This window comes from Bactrocera dorsalis, chromosome 5, assembly GCF_023373825.1.
Source record: "Bactrocera dorsalis isolate Fly_Bdor chromosome 5, ASM2337382v1, whole genome shotgun sequence".
NCBI lineage: Eukaryota > Metazoa > Arthropoda > Insecta > Diptera > Tephritidae > Bactrocera > Bactrocera dorsalis.
In genome coordinates, this window is record NC_064307.1 from 69,466,752 (window position 1) to 69,489,710 (window position 22,959).

Genomic DNA, 22,959 nt, shown 5'->3' on the forward strand with positions numbered 1-22,959 from the left:
ATCAAGCTTTTGTGTTCATCTTTATCGATGGTAGAGAAAGGTCTTCCTAAATCACTTACTAGTTCAGAGACAGATCAATGTATGTAGGTACGGCTTAGAAAGATGGACAGAGATGACCCGAAGAGCGAAAGCACTTGAAACACTGAAGTGAACTGTTCTTCGCAAGATCAATGGAACCGTCTGCTTGGGTAATAAATATAGAAAAAAATAGAATCACGTACTGCATGAGCTCTACGGCCAGATGGATATAGTTAAGTGTATAAAACTCCAAGGCGAGGTTTGTATACTCCGCTCAGACCGACTTCTGGTTGTAGTGCGAAAGAAGAAGAAGATTATACTAGTGAAATTAGAATATTTATCTTTCGTCATACGCAGAGACATATAAAGCATATATTTAAATGATCAGCGTGACGAGCTAAGCAGATTTAGCCCAGTCCATCTATCCGTTTATCATATCTGTATATGTGCGAACTAGTCCTTCAGTTTTCAAGATCTGGACCATCGGAAATACGGCCAAAGTTAACATTTTTTCTCGTTTCCTCTGGGTAGCCAAAACATATCCATTTAAATGAGAAGGCGAATCAACATGTCCAGGATTGTTCGCTTGGTTTGTGATCTGCCTTGTAAAAAACACTTCGATTGAAAGGGTCTCAACAGCCTCTAATTTTTCCAAGTGTAACAACAAGCCACTCAAAAATTGTGCATGCACTACAAATCAATTGCGTTGTTTTCTAACCGAATGATCACCTTAAATTTGTGAGTAACTTTCCTGGTGTTGCATTGCGGCGCGGCTTGCGCTTCCAAAGCATTGCGATTTATGGACGAGCATTTTTCCCAGCATTTCCGGGCGCATGCTAATAAATATTTGCGTATTTTGCGCTTCGTGGACTGCAAATAATTGCGTTTTAATTTGAAATGAACGCAAGAGTGTTACCGTTGACAGATGCGCACGGCGGTTAGATCCCGTAAGAGTAACAAAGCAATGTTGCAAACTCAACAAAAGCAAACGGCAGCAGATCAAAGAGTCAAATGGCTTTCGGTTTCATGTTTTCCCGGAGAAAGGGGTGGCGTACGCGATGTCGTGATTTTCCCCAGCTGCTCAGCCTTCGTGTGATATAACGGTACACGCGTTTGTGCGCCTGTTTGCATGAGCGTGTGACAATTAACATTGCAGTTAGGTGATGCTGTGCACTCGAGTGCTTGCAGCACATAAAAATAATAATTGACATTAGCATCAGCCGTCAGGACTTACTTCTATGAGAGAGTTGAGTCTACGAAAATGTTGTATGGGATGTTCTAAGTCACCGTAAGTTGAATTTGCATATGTTCAAATCGTTAGAATCCGAGTAAAAATTGATTTTTTTTTAGAAAACTACAAAATATTAGTAAAATATTTCCATATTTCGATACTTAGTTGCCCTATTTACTGTCACATCACATTTTTTGCTTTGTCTCTCTGCAGTGAGACATGAAAAAAGTTGTAACTCCAAACTGCAAGCATTCCCTTCGTGCCTTTTCCATAAAAAATCGTCTCTACAATGAATTTTTTTCTGAGCGCTCCTTTTTTTGTGGTTTTCCTGACTGTTTTCCCCTAAAAGCATTTTATTTTCCCGTTCAATCACTGCGTACTTTTTCCAGTCTATTTTCCACCGCTTGCTTTTTTGCAGTTTCTCTCACCGTTTCCCCTTCTTTCGTGGCATTAGTTTCATTTTCAAATTATTGCAGCAATCCAAGCGGAAATTTGATGATCCTGGTTTGCACCTCGCTGTAATTCGTCAAGTTTTCCCTTTCGCGCTTAACCGAACGTTTGCTTTAATTGGCTTTGCTCTCGTCGTTCTTCTGGTTTTTTGTTGATTTTTAGCATATTTAGTGTTCATTAAAAAGGAAATATAAAAAACTATAAAAATATATTCGAAAATCTTTTTTTTGGTTTTCGTTCAGAAAAAATATAATTTTTTTATTTTAAAAGTGAGAAATATTCGTAAAATAATTTTTTTTTGGTTTTCACTAAGGAAAAATATAAAAATGTAAAAAAAAATATTCGAAAATGCTTTTATTTTTGGTTTTCGTTCAGAAAAAATATATAGTATTTCGTTTTAAAACAGAAAAAAAAATATTATTTTTTGGTTCTCATTAATGAAAAATATTTAAAATATTCGAAAAATTTTTTGAAGAAAAAACTTCGAAAAATAATTTTTTTTTTTGGTTTTCGTTGAGGAAAAAAACTATTATTTTTATTTAAAAAGAGAAAAAATTCAAAAAAAAATTTTATTTTGGTTTTAATTTAGGAAAAATACAGAAACAAGTATAGAAAAGTATTCGAATTTTTTTTGGGTTTCGTTCAGAAAAGAATAATTTTTTTTATTTTAAAAGAGAAAAAAAATTATTTTAAAGAAAAAATTTCGAAAAAATAAGTTTATTTTAAAATTTTCTGTTTTCATTAATAATATATGTATATAAAAAAAGTTTTCAAAAATTTCAGGGAAAAATTTAAAATTTTTTTTTTGGTTTTCATTAAGGAAAAATACAGAAACAAGTATAGAAAAGTATTCGAATTTTTTTTGGGTTTCGTTGAGAAAAAAATATATTTTTTATTTAAAAAGAGAAAAAAAAAATTATTTTAAAGAAAAATTTTCGAAAAAAAGAAAATTTATTTTAAATTCATTTTATTTTAAAATTTTCTGTTTTCATTAATAATTTATAAAAAAAAAATTGAAATTTTTTTGGTTTTCGTTGAGGAAAAAATATTTTCTTGTTTTAAAGAAAAAAAAACGAAAAAAAATATGTTTTTTTGTTTTCATTCAGGAAAAATTTCTTTTTTTTAAGAGAAAAAACTTCAAAAAACAATTATTTATATAATTTTTTATATTTTGCTTATTCAATAAACATTTATCATTTTTTCCGTTTAATAATTTTCTTTCCTTAATCACTTACTTCCCTTAATTATTTATTTTTCTTTCTCTCCATTTTGCCAGCCGCTATTAATTTTCTTCTTTCTCACACTCTCTTTTCTGTCCCGCTAGCTCGCACTTAGCTTACAGTTCATATCCGTTACTGTTAACAAAGTAATTAAGCACATCATGAATCATAACTCACTAATTCTCTCATTATTTAAGCTCAGTCATCTGTCGACTCGGTGAGATTTCTCATTTTGCATGACGTCAGTGTGAGTGTCGTTAGATTGGCTTAATTGCTGGTAAATGGCTTATTTATAGCAAGTTTTTTGGAATGGAACGAAATTAAGGGTGTGAAAGAGATTCAGAAGTATGGGAAAGCTTTTTTGTGATAATAGATATTAAAAAATGTTCCCAGTTTTTTGAAAATTATCTATTGAGTTGATGAGACGATCATATCTATACATTGATTGATCCTATTTGAAAGTGATATTGGTTTCGTATACAAAATTACCAAATTTGTAATCTTTCAAGGATTCCATCCTTTCCCATTATTATTTTTCGGAAAGTATCGACAACTTTTAAAGGCTAAACTATAATTATTGTATAAAAGTGGTTACCGAATTTAAATTAACTTAACTTCGTAGAATCTCTAAACTCTTATTTAATATACGTAATCATAAACTACTGGCTTTAAGACATAATTCAAGATTGCTCTAAAAGAGCGCACATTATACCGCTTTAACAAAAAATGTAGAGCAGCTGCACAGTCATTTAAGCAAAGCAGCCCTAATCGAGAACCCCATAGGTATACAAATATTGCAACTATGCAACGTTGTCTAATAAATATATATTTTTCAGGTCGCACGCATTTGTGGTGGCATCATAATCATAATAATCGCATAAGTCATACACTGACAACAACATTCTCATAATAACGGTAAACATATTTCGCTTAAGTAAACGTTTAATCCACCAACTTGTCTTATATCAAAGAGCAAGTGGCAGACAGACAGACACAACTAAGTGGAAGAGACGCACCCTCCCACAGCTTCATACGCATACAAGAGCGTCTACCATGTGATACCCCCAGGGAGCCGGTACGTAGGTAGGTAAATACAGTTGAGGCTGTAAGGAGGTATTGTGACTACGGTGAGCGCTGGCTAACAATCGCAACATTTTCATTTCCGTTACCTATTTCGTGCTTATTTTTATTCCTTATTACGTTATCAAATAATGAATATCAAATGTAATGCTTATCATTTATTTGCAAAGTAAACTGAACTTATGGAACAGCAAGAAGCAGAGTAGTAAAGTGGGCTGTGCAAACGGCAAGCAGCAGGTAAGTAGAGCGCGGTCGAATGCCGAGCTCACGAAGGTATAATAAGTACATACAAATATCTGGAATGGTGTGAGTGGAAGATTCCTGTGGCAGGCACTTCACATTATAATTTTTACTTAATTTTCATTTGCTTGTGCAGTATTTTTTCGCCGCGCTACCGGTACTTTTTTCCCTACTAACGCTTGCTTGGCCTACGCAGATGAATTACTGAGCAGCAAAAAACGAAATTATTGGAATGGAGATGACGACGGAAGCTGCCTGGATAATTTTGTTCCCAGCAAAGCACACAAATAAACGCTGAGAGTGAGAAGGAGGAGGTATTTTTACACAGGTATATAAAACCGGCCCATTGAAAAGTCCCCGGCCTGATACATAGATGGCGCTACCAACCAAACAATAAGGATTTGTATAATAAGTTTTAAAATGAGCACGAAGTCTGGTTACCGCCGAAAACATCAAAAATGTCCAAAAAATAATTTTGGCTGACCGTAAAATGGAGTCGTTCGAGATAGCAGACACTCTGAACTGATAATTCGAAGCAGTGTCTGGAGATGTTTAAGCGTAAGAAACCCGAGTTTTTGCATCGATATCTGACAATGGATGAAGCGGATCCAACATTTCACTCCAATTGACAGTTATCCAAGTGGATTGGACACCATAAACCCACTCCAACGGATGGAAATTAACTACCTTAACAAAGGAAGGAAGCGAAAGACAGTCGGATTTGAAGAAAAAGAAAGAGCTGTTTCACCAACGTAATACATAGTGTCACAAGTCAATGAATATGATGGTAGAAATCCATTAATTTGACTTCGAATTACAAATCGTACTACAAAAATTATATCGACGAATTTGGTGGTCGCTAGAACCGTGGTCTCACCCTTGAAGCAAACTACGCTGAATAAAAAAAAGAATTTTTCCAAGAAAGTATATTTTAATGTGGTAGGCCGAGAACTTTTCAATCAATCTGCTACTTACCTTTTAGACGCATGAAAATCGCATAATAAATACAGTACGAAACAAAACTGGAGCTGGGGTAGGCCAACGCACAAGCAAACCAAAATAAGAAATGAAAAACTGAAGAAGCGGAAGAAAAAAAAACAAAAACAAAAAACAAGTGGAATATTTAAGCAGCTCGAAGCGTCAAAAAGGTGGTTACAAGGCACAAAACTGGGAGCTCAACAAGGTGGCGGAAAACCTTAAGCTGCGGCTAAAACGATAAGCGAAGTATTTGAATTTTTAATAAAACTTTACGCGCCAAGTGGCATATGAATAGGGTAACTTGGTAACTTGAGCGACGAAAACAAAACGTAAGAGGCGGCAAGCTGCTGGCTACTGTTGACACAGGTGGAACTACGGTTTGTGGGGCAGGGATGCCGACGAAAACTTAGCCACACTTTCACAGCTGCTGTGACATATTCGCTACAACAATAGCAGCAACAGCAAGTCACGGCAGACAACTCACTGCCACAAAACAGAGACAAAAGCTGGCCACTCGCCGTGCTGATGACTATGCAGCCGTGTTACCACTCGAGCCTCCATTTGGTACCACTCGCCTTGTGGATGACTCTATAGCTTTGTTTCCCTTCCAGTCTCGATTTGGTACCATCAATCTCACGCTTTGATTCATTTTGCATTAAGCGAAACAGCAGCCAATGCAAATTATTCAAATTCAGTTTATTTTCGCCTGACCAAAAATTGCGCCACGTTGTAGTTTCCACGAAAATCGTGTGAAGTAGCAACCAGCCAACGCGCACGAAGTCAAGCCAAATCGAATGTGTCCGTCAAGCGCCGACTGCAAGCGACTACTGCCGTAGTTAGCTAGCTCAGTAGCCGAGACCGAGACCGAGCGCAGTCAAATCGCATCAGCCAACCGTCTAATCTTGGCTGCGCGCTCGGCCCTTCCGTTCCACCTAACCGACACGTCAGTCAGCCGCTGCACCCAAGCAGCCCTCTCATTGTAGTCCTTGTGGTTTAATTTGCGCTTTAATAAAATGTGCAAAGCATCCGTTCAAATTCTGGGTAGCGAAAGTTTGCCATGCTTCTTCTACGCTTATTTTGTCTTCTGCTCGGGTCGCCTACATTTTTCGTTTTATCTGCGCGTGTTTCCATTTCCCCCACCATCAAGCGTGTGCTTGTCTTATATCCATTTGATTTGTCTGAATCGCATAATATTAGCAAACACAATTAGAATTGGAAAAATATTCAAATTAAGTTTTATTTCTTTTATTACTTTTATTTTCGCCTTTTTCACATTCTTCGCCGCCGGGTTTGTGAGGATTTTGGTAGGAGAGCTTATGAAGGCTGTCACTTGCTTGAAACCGCGGGAGCTGTCGTGCTCGTTGTTGCTGGTGTTTTTACTTCAGTTTTATGAAGTTTTGCGGGTTTATTTAAGTTGATACGAGTCTTTTTGAGTTTTATTGACACTTTCTTAATTTACGCTAGGATTTCTAGAACGAAGATGAACTGAGGAGGAAAGCAGAAGACTATCTATCGATTAAATATTGCAGTTTCAGTCCCCCCTGGTTACCAGTCCAAACCGGTCTGAAAGCTCAACCACTAGTAGTTCCGGCTAGGAGGTCTGACCGGTGGTCTGGACTGGTGACAAGCATGAACCGAACGCTGGTCACCAGTCCCGAGCAGTATGGAAGCTCAACTGGTAATAGTTTCGGCTGCGTGGTTTGACCGGAAACTTAAGACTGGTTTCACGGGGAGCAAGAGCTCTTGGAGTTCGCTCCAACCTATTCAATCGGACTGGTCCCTTGGGGAGTATCGTGGTTGCTGCGGTTAAAACCCCAATGCGGGAAGAACTGACACTTTGTCAGTTGAATGTGGAGTTGCATTACAACCAGGTGTCGGACCCAAAGTACGGCAGAGATTTTAGATAACCCTTGAAGACTACTATAGCTCATAGCTGTCATACAAACTGAGCGATCGAACTCAAGTCTTTGTAAAGAAAACTTTTTTATTTGACAACGAATGTTTACAAAATTTGGCACACATTATTATTTAACGAAATTCTATAATCTCCGAAGAAACCGTTCAGATCAGACTAATATATCATATAGCTGTCATACAAACTGTTCGATCAAAATCAAGTCATTGTGTGGAAAACTTTTGTATTTGAAGAGGTATCCTCACGAAATTTGGTTTTACTTATTACTAAGAACTTAGTTACAATCTTCTAAAAAATTGTTCAGATCGGACTACTATATCATATAGCTGTCATACAAACTGCTCGATCAATATAAAGATAAAGGCCTTTTTATACCCTTTATGTTATTAAAAATGCAACTATATAGTGTATTATAATTCCGATGTTGCAAAGTTAAGAGTTTTTCTTGATTTTTTCTACTTTATGTTTGAAGATTATGACAGAATTTCAATACTTCCCCCACATATTCGAGAGCTATGAAAACGAGCTTTTGTTACACCAAACCAGCCAAAGTTTTTACCAGAATCGCTAAAGTCAGCTTTCGAACAAATAGAAGTCTAAGTTTATCATTTTTATAATAATGAATTTGTGTATTTTCTTTCCTAAATTATTTACCTGAGTCCACCAGCTAAATAATTAAATTCTCGCTATTTTCGCTTTCCACCAATCCGCCATTAATTTCCTAACTCTCAATAAAAATATCAATATTATCTCCACGACCTGAGTGCATATGATTACGTATATTTTGAATATGTATGTGTCAGTATACTCATACATATATTGCTATACATACATATGCATGTGGGTATGTATGTTTGTATACATATGTGAGTACAGCAAGTCAATCTTGTAAATACTATGAGCCCGCAGTAAAAGCGAAAGGCAAAAAAAGCAATCAAATTAGGCTAGAAGTGAAATTGATTTTTTATTCAATTTTAATGTATGACACATAAAATGCCATGCAATCAACATTGACATAGACGCAGCTAACTGTACGAGACTAATATACATAAATAACAAGGATGTTGATGAAAATTCATGTATCTACATATGTAACGGGTGATTTTTTTGAGGTTAGGATTTTCATGCATTAGTATTTGACAGATCACGTGGGATTTCAGACATGGTGTCAAAGAGAAAGATGCTCAGTATGCTTTGACATTTCATCATGAATAGACTTACTAACGAGCAACGCTTGCAAATCATTGAATTTTATTACCAAAATCAGTGTTCGGTTCGAAATTTTTTTATCGACAAATTTTGTTCAGCGATGAGGCTCATTTCTGGTTGAATGGCTACGTAAATAAGCAAAATTGCCGCATTTGGGGTGAAGAGCAACCAGAAGCCGTTCAAGAACTGCCCATGCATCCCGAAAAAATGCACTGTTTGGTGTGGTTTGTACGCTGGTGGAATCATTGGACCGTATTTTTTCAAAGATGCTGTTGGACGCAACGTTACGGTGAATGGCGATCGCTATCGTTCGATGCTAACAAACTTTTTGTTGCCAAAAATGGAAGAACTGAACTTGGTTGACATGTGGTTTCAACAAGATGGCGCTACATGCCACACAGCTCGCGATTCTATGGCCATTTTGAGGGAAAACTTCGGACAACAATTCATCTCAAGAAATGGACCCGTAAGTTGGCCACCAAGATCATGCGATTTAACGCCTTTTAAATGCCCGAAAAGGTTGCCCAAAATTGGACTTTCCGAATGGACCACCTAAGACGTAGCCGCGGTCAATATTTAAATGAAATTATCTCCAAAAAGTAAATGTCATGAACCAATCTAACGTTTCAAATAAAGAACCGATGAGATTTTGCAAATTTTATGCTTTTTTTTTTAAAAAAAGTTATCAAGCTCTTAAAAAATAACCCTTTATATGTGAGATGTGAGTGTAGATGTGTACGAGTATGTGTATGTGTGGGTGGTTGGGGGATGAGAAAGAGTATGTATATGCAGATAAATTAACACATACTTGAAAAGGTGAAAATGAAAATATACAAAAATATATACGAGGATATGTGGGCACACTTGAAGCAACCCAGTAGGAATTTTTTTAAAAGTTTTAAATTTGAAAATGTTTTCGGGCCGGTTTCTCAATGTCTGTTTATAAGTCATCTGTCAGTTAAGTTCTAATTGAAAAAATGTTCATTACCAAAAGAAGGAGTCTTGACGAAGCTAAACAGAATTTGATTGAAAGATGGCTGCCAAGGTGATGGTCCTTAGTAGTAACAAGAATTTGAGTTTTATGCGACATTGGAGCCATTTTATTAAAATTTAATAAGATTTGTAATAATCTATAAGACAACTCAAGTTCTTTCATAGAAATTTTTGTGATAACTCCAGCGTTATTAATTATTAAAAAATCGGGTGACTTTCATCATTGCATCAATTTCCTACTGGGTCGCTTCTTATGTAGCACCTTTTTATATATAAAACTAATATACATATATACAATATATATAATATCGTGAGTGCGAACGTTCACAGCATCACCTTAAGGCCAATCATAATTTTAGCACACACAATTCGCCCTCGGATAACTAATCGAAACCAAGAGCTTATGTGATTATCTCTGATTGCTTTCTATACAAATATGTAAGCAAAAAGTTTTGCCATAAATATGAATATGTATAACTTGTATATATGTACATATAAAAGCTCCTATATGATGAACATGACTTCTCATGCGAATATCACTTTAAAGGCATCACAAAATTTCGTTGAATAAAACTTAAAAAAAAATGCTTACAAATTCGCAAAATCAAAGCTTGGGATTCTTTTAAGTATATACCCGAGCCTAGAAAATTTAGACATACACACATGTAATAATATGGACCCACTAAATGGTGATCCATAATGTATAACTTCCAAATCATTCATTTATAATAGAGGACCCGTTCGTTCAAGAGTTTATCGAGCACGATAGTCTCAACTCAACACAACTCAACTCAACTCAACTCAACTCAACTCAACTCAACTCAACTCAACTCAACTCATCTCAACTCAAAACGTAATTCAAATCACTTTTTTATCCCGTCAAATTCGAATACAATCCCAAATAACCAATCTGGTCTAGATTTCATGCTACATGAGGGACTCAACTTCCCTGAAACTACTAATTCACTAGATTCATGCCCTCCTCATTTTTAGGAGTCCATTTTTCCGAATAATAGGCTTTTGGCTTCAAAGGAAAATAGTCTTCTACTACAGAGTAGCTGGGCTTCGAGGGATCTTGGCTAGCATCGCTTCAAAAACTGTCGGAATATTATTTTGGCCCTAGATCGACCATAAGAGATACTGGGTGCTCTTTTTCCTCAGCAAGACTACCTCTTCCTAGTAGTGAGGGTTCTTACAGGCAATATCCTTTGGCACAAGATTGATCGCCAGAGATCTTTGCTTTCGGTAGTTTAAGAATCTTACCGGACGTCAGCTGGAGAGGCTGTATGGAAGAAAATTAATGCAAATGGCGCTAGAATGAGACTTGGCGGCTCATACTTTTAGATATCCCGCCGAACTGTAATGAATAGAAATTAAACGCCTGAGCAAATTTTTATCGGCCACAAAGCGTTTCTGCTAACTTATAGGTTTGAATTACAGAAGCTCTGTTTTTATGACTTCACAAAGAATGCAGTTAGTAGTCCAAGTGGATCTATGGATCAGCCATCAAACCAAACCTAACATAGTTCCGCGTTGTGAGGTCAAATCTTATACCACAGAGAACCAGCCAAGTCTAAGGAATAGCCTAACCAAACATTTTGCAAACCGATATGTATTTCTTAGAGAACAAGCCATCTTTGGTGAAGCCCGTTCCACATATTTGGTGGTTAGAAACACTGTTTGGACGACTGCTTATTCTCGGTTTGGCTCTTTGGGCTTAACTTAAAAATTTACTCTGAATTTCTACCAGTGCTCAGTAAGCTATCACTGATAACCCTATCTTCAAGGTGACTTAATTCTCAACAGCTCTGAAGCACTACTCCCAGTTCCACATATCATCTGCTGTTGTTGAGCTGATTCAGTACTATAGAATACCCCAGAATTTGACTGAAAAAGTTACTTTACTACTGCTATCCTCCGCTTCTTCACGCAAATAGTACACAATACCCTCTCTTTGCAACATAAGTAAGTTTGCTGCCACTTCTTATCAGCGCCTTGCCACTCCACAACATTTGCATGTAACACACAATAATTCTTCGGATCTCCCCCAAAGCCTTGCACGTAGCTACACGCCTTCAGCGCAGCGTCTTTCATGTCCCTTCTACTATTTTGGCCGCCCAAAGCCTGCTGCTGCGCGTCGCTTAGCCATTCTGCAGCATAAATTGAAAGGAAATTAAACATCGAGTGCCGCTATTATTGGCGATTATTGAAGTTTGCTGGCAATATATAAGCTCCGCGAGTTGTTGTTGCTGCTGAGCTTGACTTCAGTTGCTGTTGACGCTGCGATTGCGACTCCAACCGCTCGCGATTGGCTGCAGGCAAATTATTATGCGATAATTATATTACTTTATTGGACTGCAATGCCACAAGGCGGCTACCAAAGTAGCATTAGCGACAGCAACAGTAGCAGCAGCAGCAGCAACAACATTAAGAGCAATCAATATGCGGCCAACAGCAGCAACAGTTACGACAATGAAGTCGATAGGAAGCAGCAACCTAGCAGCAAGGACGACCGCCTAACTAATGGTCGCTTGTTAGCCTGTACATTATGTTGGGCAGCCCTGCCTGCACGGATCCCTTCAAAGTGCTTGTGGTGCTAACAAGCTTACGTTTTATCCCATTTTGTAGCGCTTAATCAACATTACATGTAACGGGATATTGTAAAATTGAAATATTGATTGGAAAATACAAGCGATCCTTCTCGATTATTTATATGTATGCGCCTGTGTGTGTTTCTTTGTGGTAGTCACCTCAAATTGGGTCACTTTTTGCCACATTTTCATATTCCTGGCTATTATTGGCTTACGGCATCAGATTGTGCGCGCAGAAAAAAAGTTTTAAAAAGAAAATATTGCATTTTGAGCTGGTTCTACCGCAATTGCGCCGTGAAGCATGCTTCAAATATTTTATTAACAGTTGTAGTTGTTATAATTGTAATTGCATGCGTCCGGCATTCGACCTAACTGCGCTCGGTTATGGGATTATGAGAAATTGTGTTACAAAGCAAGCAAAGAAAATTATTTGCAATTTTGGGCTTATTGCCAATCGGTACAGAAATGATTTGTGCGTTCAGTTTTCACGATTTGTTTTGCATCGCATTTCATTTGATTCTTCAACTTAACTATTGATGCTGGGCGCAGTGAACTTTTGATTAGTTGTAAGGTCGTTACCTCACCGCGTACAATTGTGTTGGTTTATGGTGAATAGTTTGGTTGGGCGCTACAATTAATACCAGCCAAAGAGGAAGTGGAGTATCAGTGTGACGAGGTCATTGACTATTGACGAATGAGAATGTGATTTGATTATATGAAGCGTAGAATTAAAGAGACGAGTTAGCTAGAAATATGTCACAATATAAGAGTTTAGGTTTCAAATAAAAATTATTTATGATGAGTTATAAACCACCCTCTTCATGTTTTCTACTATGGGAGATTTGACGTTCGCGGGAGCTTTTCCAGCACTGGGCTACCATCGTTTCAAGCGCTGTCGCAAGATCCTTTTGGCGATAGATAAATCGTAAGAGATCCTCTGAGCTATATGCCCATGATAAGTCTCTCTCTTCCTGGTTGTGGGGGTTCTAACATGCAAGATCTTTTGGCTTAAGATTGATCACTAGAGATCCCGTGAGCTCTCTGCTCTTGCCAATTTTTAAAATTTAAGATTTAGTAGTTAAAATTTGAGATTTAAAATTTAAGATTTAATATTTAAAATTTAAAATTTAAGAATTAAGAATATAAATTTTAGATTTATGATTTAAGATTTAAGATTTAAGATTTAAGATTTAAGATTTAAGATTTAAGATTTAAGATTTAAGATTTAAGATTTAAGATTTAAGATTTAAGATTTAAGATTTAAGATTTAAGATTTAAGATTTAAGATTTAAGATTTAAGATTTAAGATTTAAGATTTAAGATTTAAGATTTAAGATTTAAGATTTAAGATTTAAGATTTAAGATTTAAGATTTAAGATTTAAGATTTAAGATTTAAGATTTAAGATTTAAGATTTAAGATTTAAGATTTAAGATTTAAGATTTAAGATTTAAGATTTAAGATTTAAGATTTAAGATTTAAGATTTAAGATTTAAGATTAAAAATTAAAGATTTAAGATTTAAGATTTAAGATTTTAGACTTAAGATTTAAGATAAAAGATTAAAAATTTTAGATTTAAGATTTAAGATTTAGAGTTTAAGATTTAAGATTAAAGATTAAAGATTAAAGATTAAAGATTAAAGATTAAAGATTAAAGATTAAAGATTAAAGATTAAAGATTAAAGATTGAAGATTAAAGATTAAAAATTTATGATTTAAGATTCATGATTTAGGAGTTAATATCAGAAGAAACGATCTACACATAAAAAAATTTTAAGTTTATGGAGGCAATTTAATACGTAATGCTTCAAACGGAATGCTCTCGGTCATCATATATAGCACAAATATGAAATGCTTGGGTTCTGAGTGTCCAAATCAATTAAGTGCGAGATCAAAGCCATGGTACCCGCTTAGAAAACCGGCATAACTATCTAATGCCACCACATCCCGCGTGCGCCCACCACACAGCCCGCAATAACTTCATCTAAGCACTGCTGCCAGCGCATATCACGCCAACAACTTAATAAAAAACCCGTTAGATAGCAGTTCGGTTACAATCAGTACGCGACGCAACGATGCGTAAGATCTCGCACAGACATCGCGCATGCAGTCGTTAAATAAGTGAGTTCAAGTAAGTGCCTGCTTGTTTGACCAATCGATTTCCACCAAGTGCGAGTGTACACTCAATGCGCCTTAATCAAATCATGCCATTGTGCGCATTGTTGTACAACAAATAAACTACGAGTATTACAATATTATTCCAGTGCATTTAATAAAGTGTTTACGAGAGCACACACACATGCATGCATACACTTGTATGCAAGAAGGCAGCTATGACGACTCACTTTGCACCGAATTCGCAGACGATCGGTAAAATGAATAGAATATAAGGGAAAAATAATGAAAAAAATCTCAAAAAATGCAAGAAAATGCTCGAAAATAAGCAGACGACACAAAGTAAACGACAATGGCAAGAAAATTGCTTTCTTTCAACGCAGCGCGTGCATGTGTTGCAAGCACGAGCGCGCTGCAGCACGAAGGCGAGCAACGAATGCGCGCCAAATAAACGCAAAAAAGCAAAGAAAAACGACAGTTAGTGCATGCGGCCGCGGATATGTGGCAAGTACGGCAAATCGGCAGGATATTGGTAAGCGTAAGCGCTAAAGCTTTTAGGTGCGAGCGTGGGCCACCAGTCTCAATGGCTGCAACATTATTTTGTCGGTCCATAATCGAAGTGCCACACACTTTTATTTATGCACATACACATATACACTTATATAGCGCACATACACATTTATACAAGGCACATATATGCTTGTATGCCTGTCACCGCTCACACCACAGTCTTGTGGCAACTGTTCTGCTGCCGCACCAGCACATTTTGATTTTCACATTACAAAAGTTTTTCGGTTTTCTATTTGTCTTTGTAACCGAAATTCGCCTAAAAGACGCTGGCAGCCGCAAACGTCGCGTGGTGATGGCGGCTCCGTGCGCTTGTGTGTACCGTTAGCATTATTTGATGATGCTTTCGCGATTTTTTCGCACTTGAGTGGCTGATTTTTATTAGTTGAATTCCTTTGGTTTTACTTTAACTCAGCAAACAAATAGTGGTACCTAGCAGGTGGGGGGGGCATGGAGGCGGCTGTGTGAAGATGCGGCAAGTATAGTCGAAGTTTTGCTATTGCTTCCTTTTGTGTGGCAAGCAGTCGGCAGCGGCTGCAGTGCAATGAAAGCCCAAGCACACACACATACACGCACAGATATATAATGTAATTTCATATAATATATATAAGCGCTTATGTACACTCACATATATAATGTATAAACAAAGATTTCAGCACTCAAGTCGCCGCCTGCGGTTGCGGCGTCTATTTGATTTTGCCTGCCAGCCTCGCTGCCGCCTCTGCGCGTCACTCAGCGTCGTTGCAAGCACTTCGCTCTTACCACTCTTCTACCGTGCGTTTGTATGTATTTTGTTTGTCGCTGCGTCGTTAAACAAACAATGAATTCTCAAGTGCTGTTTTCTGTTGCTCAGTTTCTTTTCGTTTTGGCAACAAAATAGTTTTCCAGCATTTTGCAAACGTTGCAATTTTGAAGTTTTCTTAAAGCACCACATTATATGTAGGTATAAGTGTGCTGCTTACTGCCGAGCCAGCCAGCTTGCTGCCGCTTTTATTTGTTTGAACTTTGTCTGTCTATATTTGCTTTGGCTTTTTTCCACCAACTATTTATTGCCTAATTTAGTCGATGTTTTCGCTACTTCAAGTGCATTCTTGGCTTTGATTTATTGGTTATCTAAGCGCATTTAGAGGTTTTGAGTTTTATTGGCTTATTCGTACGTATGTACATATGTATGTTAATATGTTGATGCATGGAAATCGATACTAGCAGCATGTAATGCGTTCTGTTGTATAATATTTAATTTTCGAACAAAATTTAACGTTTTCTATTAGGTTTAATTACTTATGGTATGGCATAAAAATTTATGGTAAGACATAAAAATTTATGGTATGACATTTTTGGCCTATATTTTTGGAAAAAGCTTTGCTCTTCGATTTACGCCATTATATATAAATATTCACATTTTTCTGTAGTACTATATATCTACATTTATGTATGTTATGACACGTCGCATACAATTAACAGTACTGTAATGTCTCTTATATGATTTAGAAAATGGTAAGACTATATTTTCTAGATATTTAAAAAATATATACTTATATCGAAAATAAAATAGTTGTATTAATAAATTCTAAAGTTAAACAGTGATTTTTTTATATTATAATGGTAAGCCATATACATTTACGATAATAAATATTTCGATTAAATTCTTGGAAAAGGTTATAGTCACTGACTAAGCCATTAGGTATACGTTTTCATAATTTTATTACAGCATTTAAGCTATATTTGAAAAAAAAAATAATATGTTGTAAGGTTATCCAGGGCTTTCATAAACTTTATTGGCATACCAGAAAAACTTATGGCTTGACATAATTCGAATACATTGCTTGAAAACTTCATTCATTCATAAAAATAATAAATTTTAAATTAGCCATGGCCTTTTTACAATTTAATGGCATACCATAAATATATATGGCATAACATATTTCGAATACATTGCTTGAAAAAGCTTGCTTGGTCGATAGAGAACATTAAAGCCGAGTTCTGAAAGATTTCTTTGACTTGGCTTGGAATAATGCTTTATTTTTCCAGAAACTTAGCACTAGCATTTCAACAGATAACTCTTTTTTTATCATTTTATGTCAGCTTATCGCACTGTATAATTAAAAAAAGATTTCCAAACTACATTTAAAAACAGAAAAAATAAAACAGTAAAATTACGTTATAAATACATTTCCAAATTTATAATTATGACAGGAAAATAACGTATTTTGGTATATAAATAAATATGCCATTGTAATTGAAAATGAAAGCTCGATGGAGGACAGCAAAGAGCAGCGAACGGTTTGCTTTTAGAGTTCTGCGTACAGCACTGTAATAATAATGACACACTGAGTCTAAATATATTAACTGAAGCATAACTTTAGGAGATTTTTAAAAATATTTAGCCTATATTTAGGCGTCAACTTGTTTATTAAGCAAAAGCTGTCAACAAAGATGATAGTTTTCTTTTTTTTTGATTTATAAATATTGAGTTTTATGCACAATTTAAGAAATATAGCCTACTTTTAGGCAAGAAACCACTCGCATTTAGATTTGTGCATAGAGAACTATGCTTCTGGAGATAAAATTGGCACATAGAGTTCAAAACATTAACTGAATAATAATTTTAAAAGATTTATAAAAATACTTAGCCTATCTGTAGGCGCTTATTTATTTAGTAAGAATATTCTGGCGATACGGCAGAGAATTTACTTTTTTTCAATTTTTCGGTTTATCAATATTGAGTTTTATACACAATTTAAGGAGTATAGCCTAACCTTAGGCATATACTAAATATAGTTGACTAGCAACTGGACGAAATTTATACGATTGGGCAAGGAACAGCTGGCTTGTATATTTTTTTATACATAACTGTACTTCTAGAAATAAAAGTACCACACAGAGTTCAAAAATGTTAACAGATGTATGATTTTAAGAGATTTGTAAAAAAAAATTTAGCCTACCTCAAGGCGCTAATTTAAATAATGGCGCTGTAAAAATGAATTTGATTTTTTTTCAATTTTTGGGTCTGTGAATATTGAAATTTATGAACAGTTAAATGAAAATGGCATACTTTTAGGCGCATACTATATTGTGCTGCCACAAGGCTTTCTTATGTTATTCTTTCGAATGATGATATACATTGCCCATAAAATGTGAATTTTTTATGTATTTTTCTTCAAAATTATTCACTTTATATACTTTCTTTAATTATTATAAAAAAAATATATATAATATTTTATTACCAATTCGGACCTTTTTCACAAGTTTCAGTGCCCTACTACCCTTCAAAACGCTCACAGTACCCCCACTGTGCTGTCATTCAACTCCATCCTTACTAAGCATAACTCCTTCCATTCCTCTAGGTATTTTCATGGTTGCTCAAAAATTAAATCTCTCACACCCACACCCGAGCACACACATAATTGCTTGACTCGTCTGTCTGTCTGTCTTCAAGTATCACTTTATCAGGTTATTAAAGGCGCATACATGCGAACATACTTGACTTGAGGTGTATGCGATGCTGTCGTGGCAGGAGCTGAGGTGTTGTACCAATAAAATTCGCTTAACAATATCTTGGCTGCACGCACACACGCACAAAAACAGTGAAGGGAAGCAACGTTCGTGAAAGGGTTAAGCCCATGCGTGCATATCCTGCCAAGTAGCAGCCGTTGTTGGCAAGGATACTTACAACGTTTATGTCGTTCGAGTCGTTTGAGTCGTTATATACGCATTTTCTTGTTTTAAATGTTTCAATTTAATTTTGCACGTTCGAATTAATTTCACAAACGTCCGTCGTTGCTGGCACTTCTTGAGGCGCTCAAACCAACACAAACATACCGACGAGGGTTAACCGTCGCCCTCACACTATTGAACGCTTGGCGTATTTTCCAAAGGCAAATTTAATTAATTTTTAGCTTGATTGCATTTAAAACGCTACGCAACGTGTAATCACATGCACGCCTGTATGTGTGCATGTGTGCGCCTTAGAGCAAAACCCCTTTCACTGGTTACTTTGTATTTAGTGGCCTTTTGGGTAAGTAAGCCACTAACTTGGCGCTTTGGGAATTTATAGTTATTGTGGCTTGCTTTGTTGTCTGACAATACAAGCTTTGTGCGTTACACACACACACACACTCACTCTTGAATTGTGCTTAGAATATTTTTGGCCTCTCTGCGCTGCTCCTGTGCAGCACGCATGCATTATCCTTTTTATTATGGCTTCCATTTGGTTTCTCTATCTAATTTGGCTGCCTCTTATATGTATACCCTTCCCCCTTACTAACTCTTCCCTTGCCTTCCCAGCACTTTCACTTTTACCTACGCTTCATATGCCTGCATTCCCACACACCACACTCTCTTTTCATGTTTCTGTTTTTTTTTTCTTTGCTCTCGACTTTGCCGCTCTTGTGCTCCACTCAAGCGTTTCAAGTGGCTTTTTAATTAATTTTCGGTTTCCAGCTACTGATTTTATTAGTTTTAATAAATTTTTATGAATTTGCTAAAATTAGCAAGCCACAAGTTTGCCGGCGAGTGAAAATATATTGAAGTTGCTGGGTAAAAAAATATTTTGCCTACCTTTTGTATGCCGCTCCAAATTGGGATCCTTAATGCCTGGAAAGCAAAAAATATATATTTATTTATTATAATTTTCAAGTGATTGAATACAAAAGCTTAAAAATATAATTTTACATAAAAATTCACTATCTCTGCTCTTTGTACGATAACAACCTGTAAGTGTGAATCTAAAAAAATAAAATAAAATACTAATCTTCGCTAGAATTTGGGTCAATAATTTTAATTGCATAATAAAATATGATTTTTTTTGAAAATTAAGGCTTTGAAAGCTCATATTTAAAGCAAAAGTTTCATATATTATAGTTTATAAATGGACCCGTAGCAGCCTGATAAACACACCACTCATTTCCAAATGCCGTTCCACAAGTTCAGTTCAGCTTTACTGAGCATTTTAATTTACCTTCAATTATGCTGAAAAAACTATAATATATAAAAAGCTGTTTTTTAGTCTAATAGCGCTAAAAAGTGCCCAAAGTTATCGTTCTCGGCTCGAAAACTGACCCCAAACAGCTTTGCTAGAAACACCACTCATTTCCCAATTGCGTTCCACAAGTTCAGTTCAGTTTTACTGTTCACTTTACCCTCGATTATGCTGAAATAACCTAGATTAATTGAAAAGCTTTCACTTCAAGTCTAATAGCGCTCTAAAAGTGTCTCAGCTCGATAATTGATTGTTCAAATATATTTAAGCGTTGAGTACGAATCATGGCGGTCCGTTTAGTATGAAACATTTCGGCTGTTTGAGTTTGCAATTTTTCTTTTCATACTGTCTGTCCTCAAAAAGCTCCAAAAGTTCTCTGCTCGAAACTGATTGTGTAAAATTATTAAATATAATTAAGAGTTGAGTACGAAAGACTTCGGGTGTCCACTGAGTAGCTACGGCTGTCCGTTGAGCTCGTAACTGATTCTCTTCATTTTGACTGCCATCAAAAAAACTTAAAAAGCAACGTTTCCACCTATCTTCTTCATTGTAACTTTAACAATTTGCGTCCTCGAAAACCTTTAAACCCACCGGGTGAGTGCCTATGAATAGTGGATACTAGTCCCATGGACCTTTTATATTTCCTTCTGGGCCAGACGGCTTTCGCAACACCACCTGTTCCGGTTTCTGAGCTCGAGCGGGCCCCATAGTTCCAGTGCTCGAGATCACGAAGGCAGGGAAAGACTTGGTCGTTACTATCCTGATGGAATTTGGGAATGAGTGCGGCTATACAACCTCCGACAACTCCGCTGTGGGCAGGTATCCAGATGAGTTTAATATCAGCGAGCTCAAGATCTGTACAGCTGCTTTGCTAACAGAGCGGCTGCATAACTCCATAAAAGAAGCCGCACTTGGGAGAAGGGCATTTGCTGCTACCTTTTTAGCTGTCACTTCTGCTTGAAAAAGAAAACAGTGCTCTGACAGTCTAAAACAAGAGCTTATTAAGGGTTTCCAAAAAAGACTTCGAGTTATCGTTCCCTTGAGCTTCGGTGCATCCGCGAGAAAGTTAACGGATAAGATGCCGCTGGGAGAAATTTTTGCAGCGCAGTGTTCCAAGCTATCAGGTACGCAGAAGTGAGATAGAATTTCGAAATGTTTTTCTCTAGGACCTTAAATTTGTCCAGTTTCCTGGAGTCTGTTAGCATCTGCGGATATGTCCAAAACCTAACAAGTTTGAAGAGCTTTTCGAACTTCATGGATTCAATAACACTCTCTGTGCTGTCATTTCACCAACTAAAATCACTTCCACTTTCGAATCGTTTTTATATGCTTTAAATTCTATAAAGCCCCAAGTGAAGTTACCCGCCCAAATAGTTTCAAGTGCCCAAAAATATATCAAATATGAAATATTACAATTTAACGTAAATTATATTTTCATAACACACCAAAGTGCGTTACCGCCTCACCACAGCACTTAATTTATACAAAACAACTCATAAAATTGCCCATAAAAATATGATTAGCACTTCAACCGAACTTAATCGGCCAACGACTTGAAGCATTTTGCTGAAAGCAGCGTGTGTCTAAGCAACTGCAGAAGCCACAAAAACAGGAATTCATTGCGACAATTTATGTACTTTTTGGCAGTAAGCCGAAATTCACGAGACTCCCTCTAAACCCTCGCTAGCAAAAATATACTGCCGTTGGAACATGTAGAAAATTTGCCCCGCCCACAAACGAAATTTGCATTTTATTAAGGTCTTAAACGTGTGTGAGTTGCTATTTTAATGTGTGTTTGTATGTGTGTGCAGCTGGGAAATCTCGAGACGTAAAGCGGTTAAGGGCCACAACCCCAAGCACTCATTAAATTTTGCCACATAAACTGATATATGAAACTCACTGGTAGCGAAGACGCTTTGAGGTTAGGTTTTGTATATTTATTTGCTTGGTAAACATATATTTTAATGATTTAATGGCAAATGTCATAATTTATTATGTTATTAAAATATATTTGAGAGAAAGTGTAGCAAAATAAAGTATGTAAATGTAGGTAAGAGTAAGGATATAATCAACTGTTGATGTTCGTAGAAGCTACGCAGTTCGAGATTAAGCTTCTAATATGCCACGATAGAACGCACTCAAGCCGTTCTTCGTTAAAGTATGAGACTTTAGCTGCCTCAGAACGGCTGATTTATTAAATCTAAATTCTCTATCAGCGGATGGACAAGCCTGTAAGGGACCTATAGACTGTCATTGAGCTCGGTATGTGCTGGTCAACTACCGGAACTGCGACTGCGAGATCGTGCTGACGCAGAGTAAAGAGTACGACTTTCTACAAACTACTAGCTTTCAGCAAAGTCAAGCTTCTTTCTATTATACTTGTATGGCTGTTTGGTCACAGCGGAATCGACGGAAACTGCAACGCCGGTGAACTTACTAGGAAGAGCAATCTTAGCACAATCTCATCCAATTGACAGTGAGTCGGTTTTCCGATGTCCTCTTGTGTACCAGTGGTGAACATATAGATCTCCAGAGAGCTCAGCAAGAGCTAGTCAACCAGCGCTATTGTCAACCAACAAGATCCTGCTGGTGTAGAGTTAACCTTATGCGGTCCTCCAAAGTACTTGCTTTCAGCACAGTCAAGCTTCATCGATCTAAGGGGATCTGGTGATACATTTTAAGGGCTGTATACGAAACACAGACCACAATCATTTGTCGAAGTGAGATCCATCGATTGAGAATAACACCACGATCTAGTCCAACCTAACCTAACTATTATAATTTCTCAAAGCACAAATACTTTTGAAAAATTACAGCAAGACCCTGAAAGTGGAACCTGCTTTAAATTATAAAGTTACAAAGCCGTATTTAAAATAACAGAAAAAACTGTTTTTGCAAAGTTTTACGAATTAAAAAAAGGGGCGACGAGCAACAAAAAAAAATCGCCTCACTCGATTAAACTCAACTGACTGCGACAAGGCAACTTTTCAGCGGAAACACGCGCCTGAACAGCTTGAACGGAAAGGCAACATTCCTTCAAAGTCCTTTTTGTTCCTCTTGTTTTCCTACTCACCACACGCCGCGGCTTAACAACAGGCGGCAACAGCGGCAGGAACAACTTCATTAGCAACATGCCAATATTTAGCAACACTGGCTAATTTGCATTTTAATTTTTGTGACAACAATTGCTGCCACCACGACTCACAACCACCAACCGTCGAGCTAACCTTGCAACGCTTCATCCTTTTTTGCGATTGCTAGAATTTTCAGCTTCAGCGCGCCGCGCGGCAACCCTGACTTTTACGCGCTGCTAAGTTTCGCCACATTTTTCGCTTATTTTTATTTATTGCAGCGTGCTTGTTGTTGCTGGT

At 36.7% G+C, this 22,959-nt stretch overlaps 1 protein-coding gene across 1 annotated transcript in view; it reads right to left on the reverse strand.

The window, feature by feature from the left end:
• The window catches only part of LOC125778712 (nuclear transcription factor Y subunit beta), a 157,868-nt gene that overhangs the window by 19,414 nt on the left and 115,495 nt on the right, over nt 1–22,959 (reverse strand). Inside the window, exon 3 of the mRNA XM_049457806.1 lies at nt 19,168–19,203. Coding sequence (XP_049313763.1) covers nt 19,168–19,203 — 36 coding nt within the window. The remainder of the gene's footprint in view (nt 1–19,167; nt 19,204–22,959) is intronic.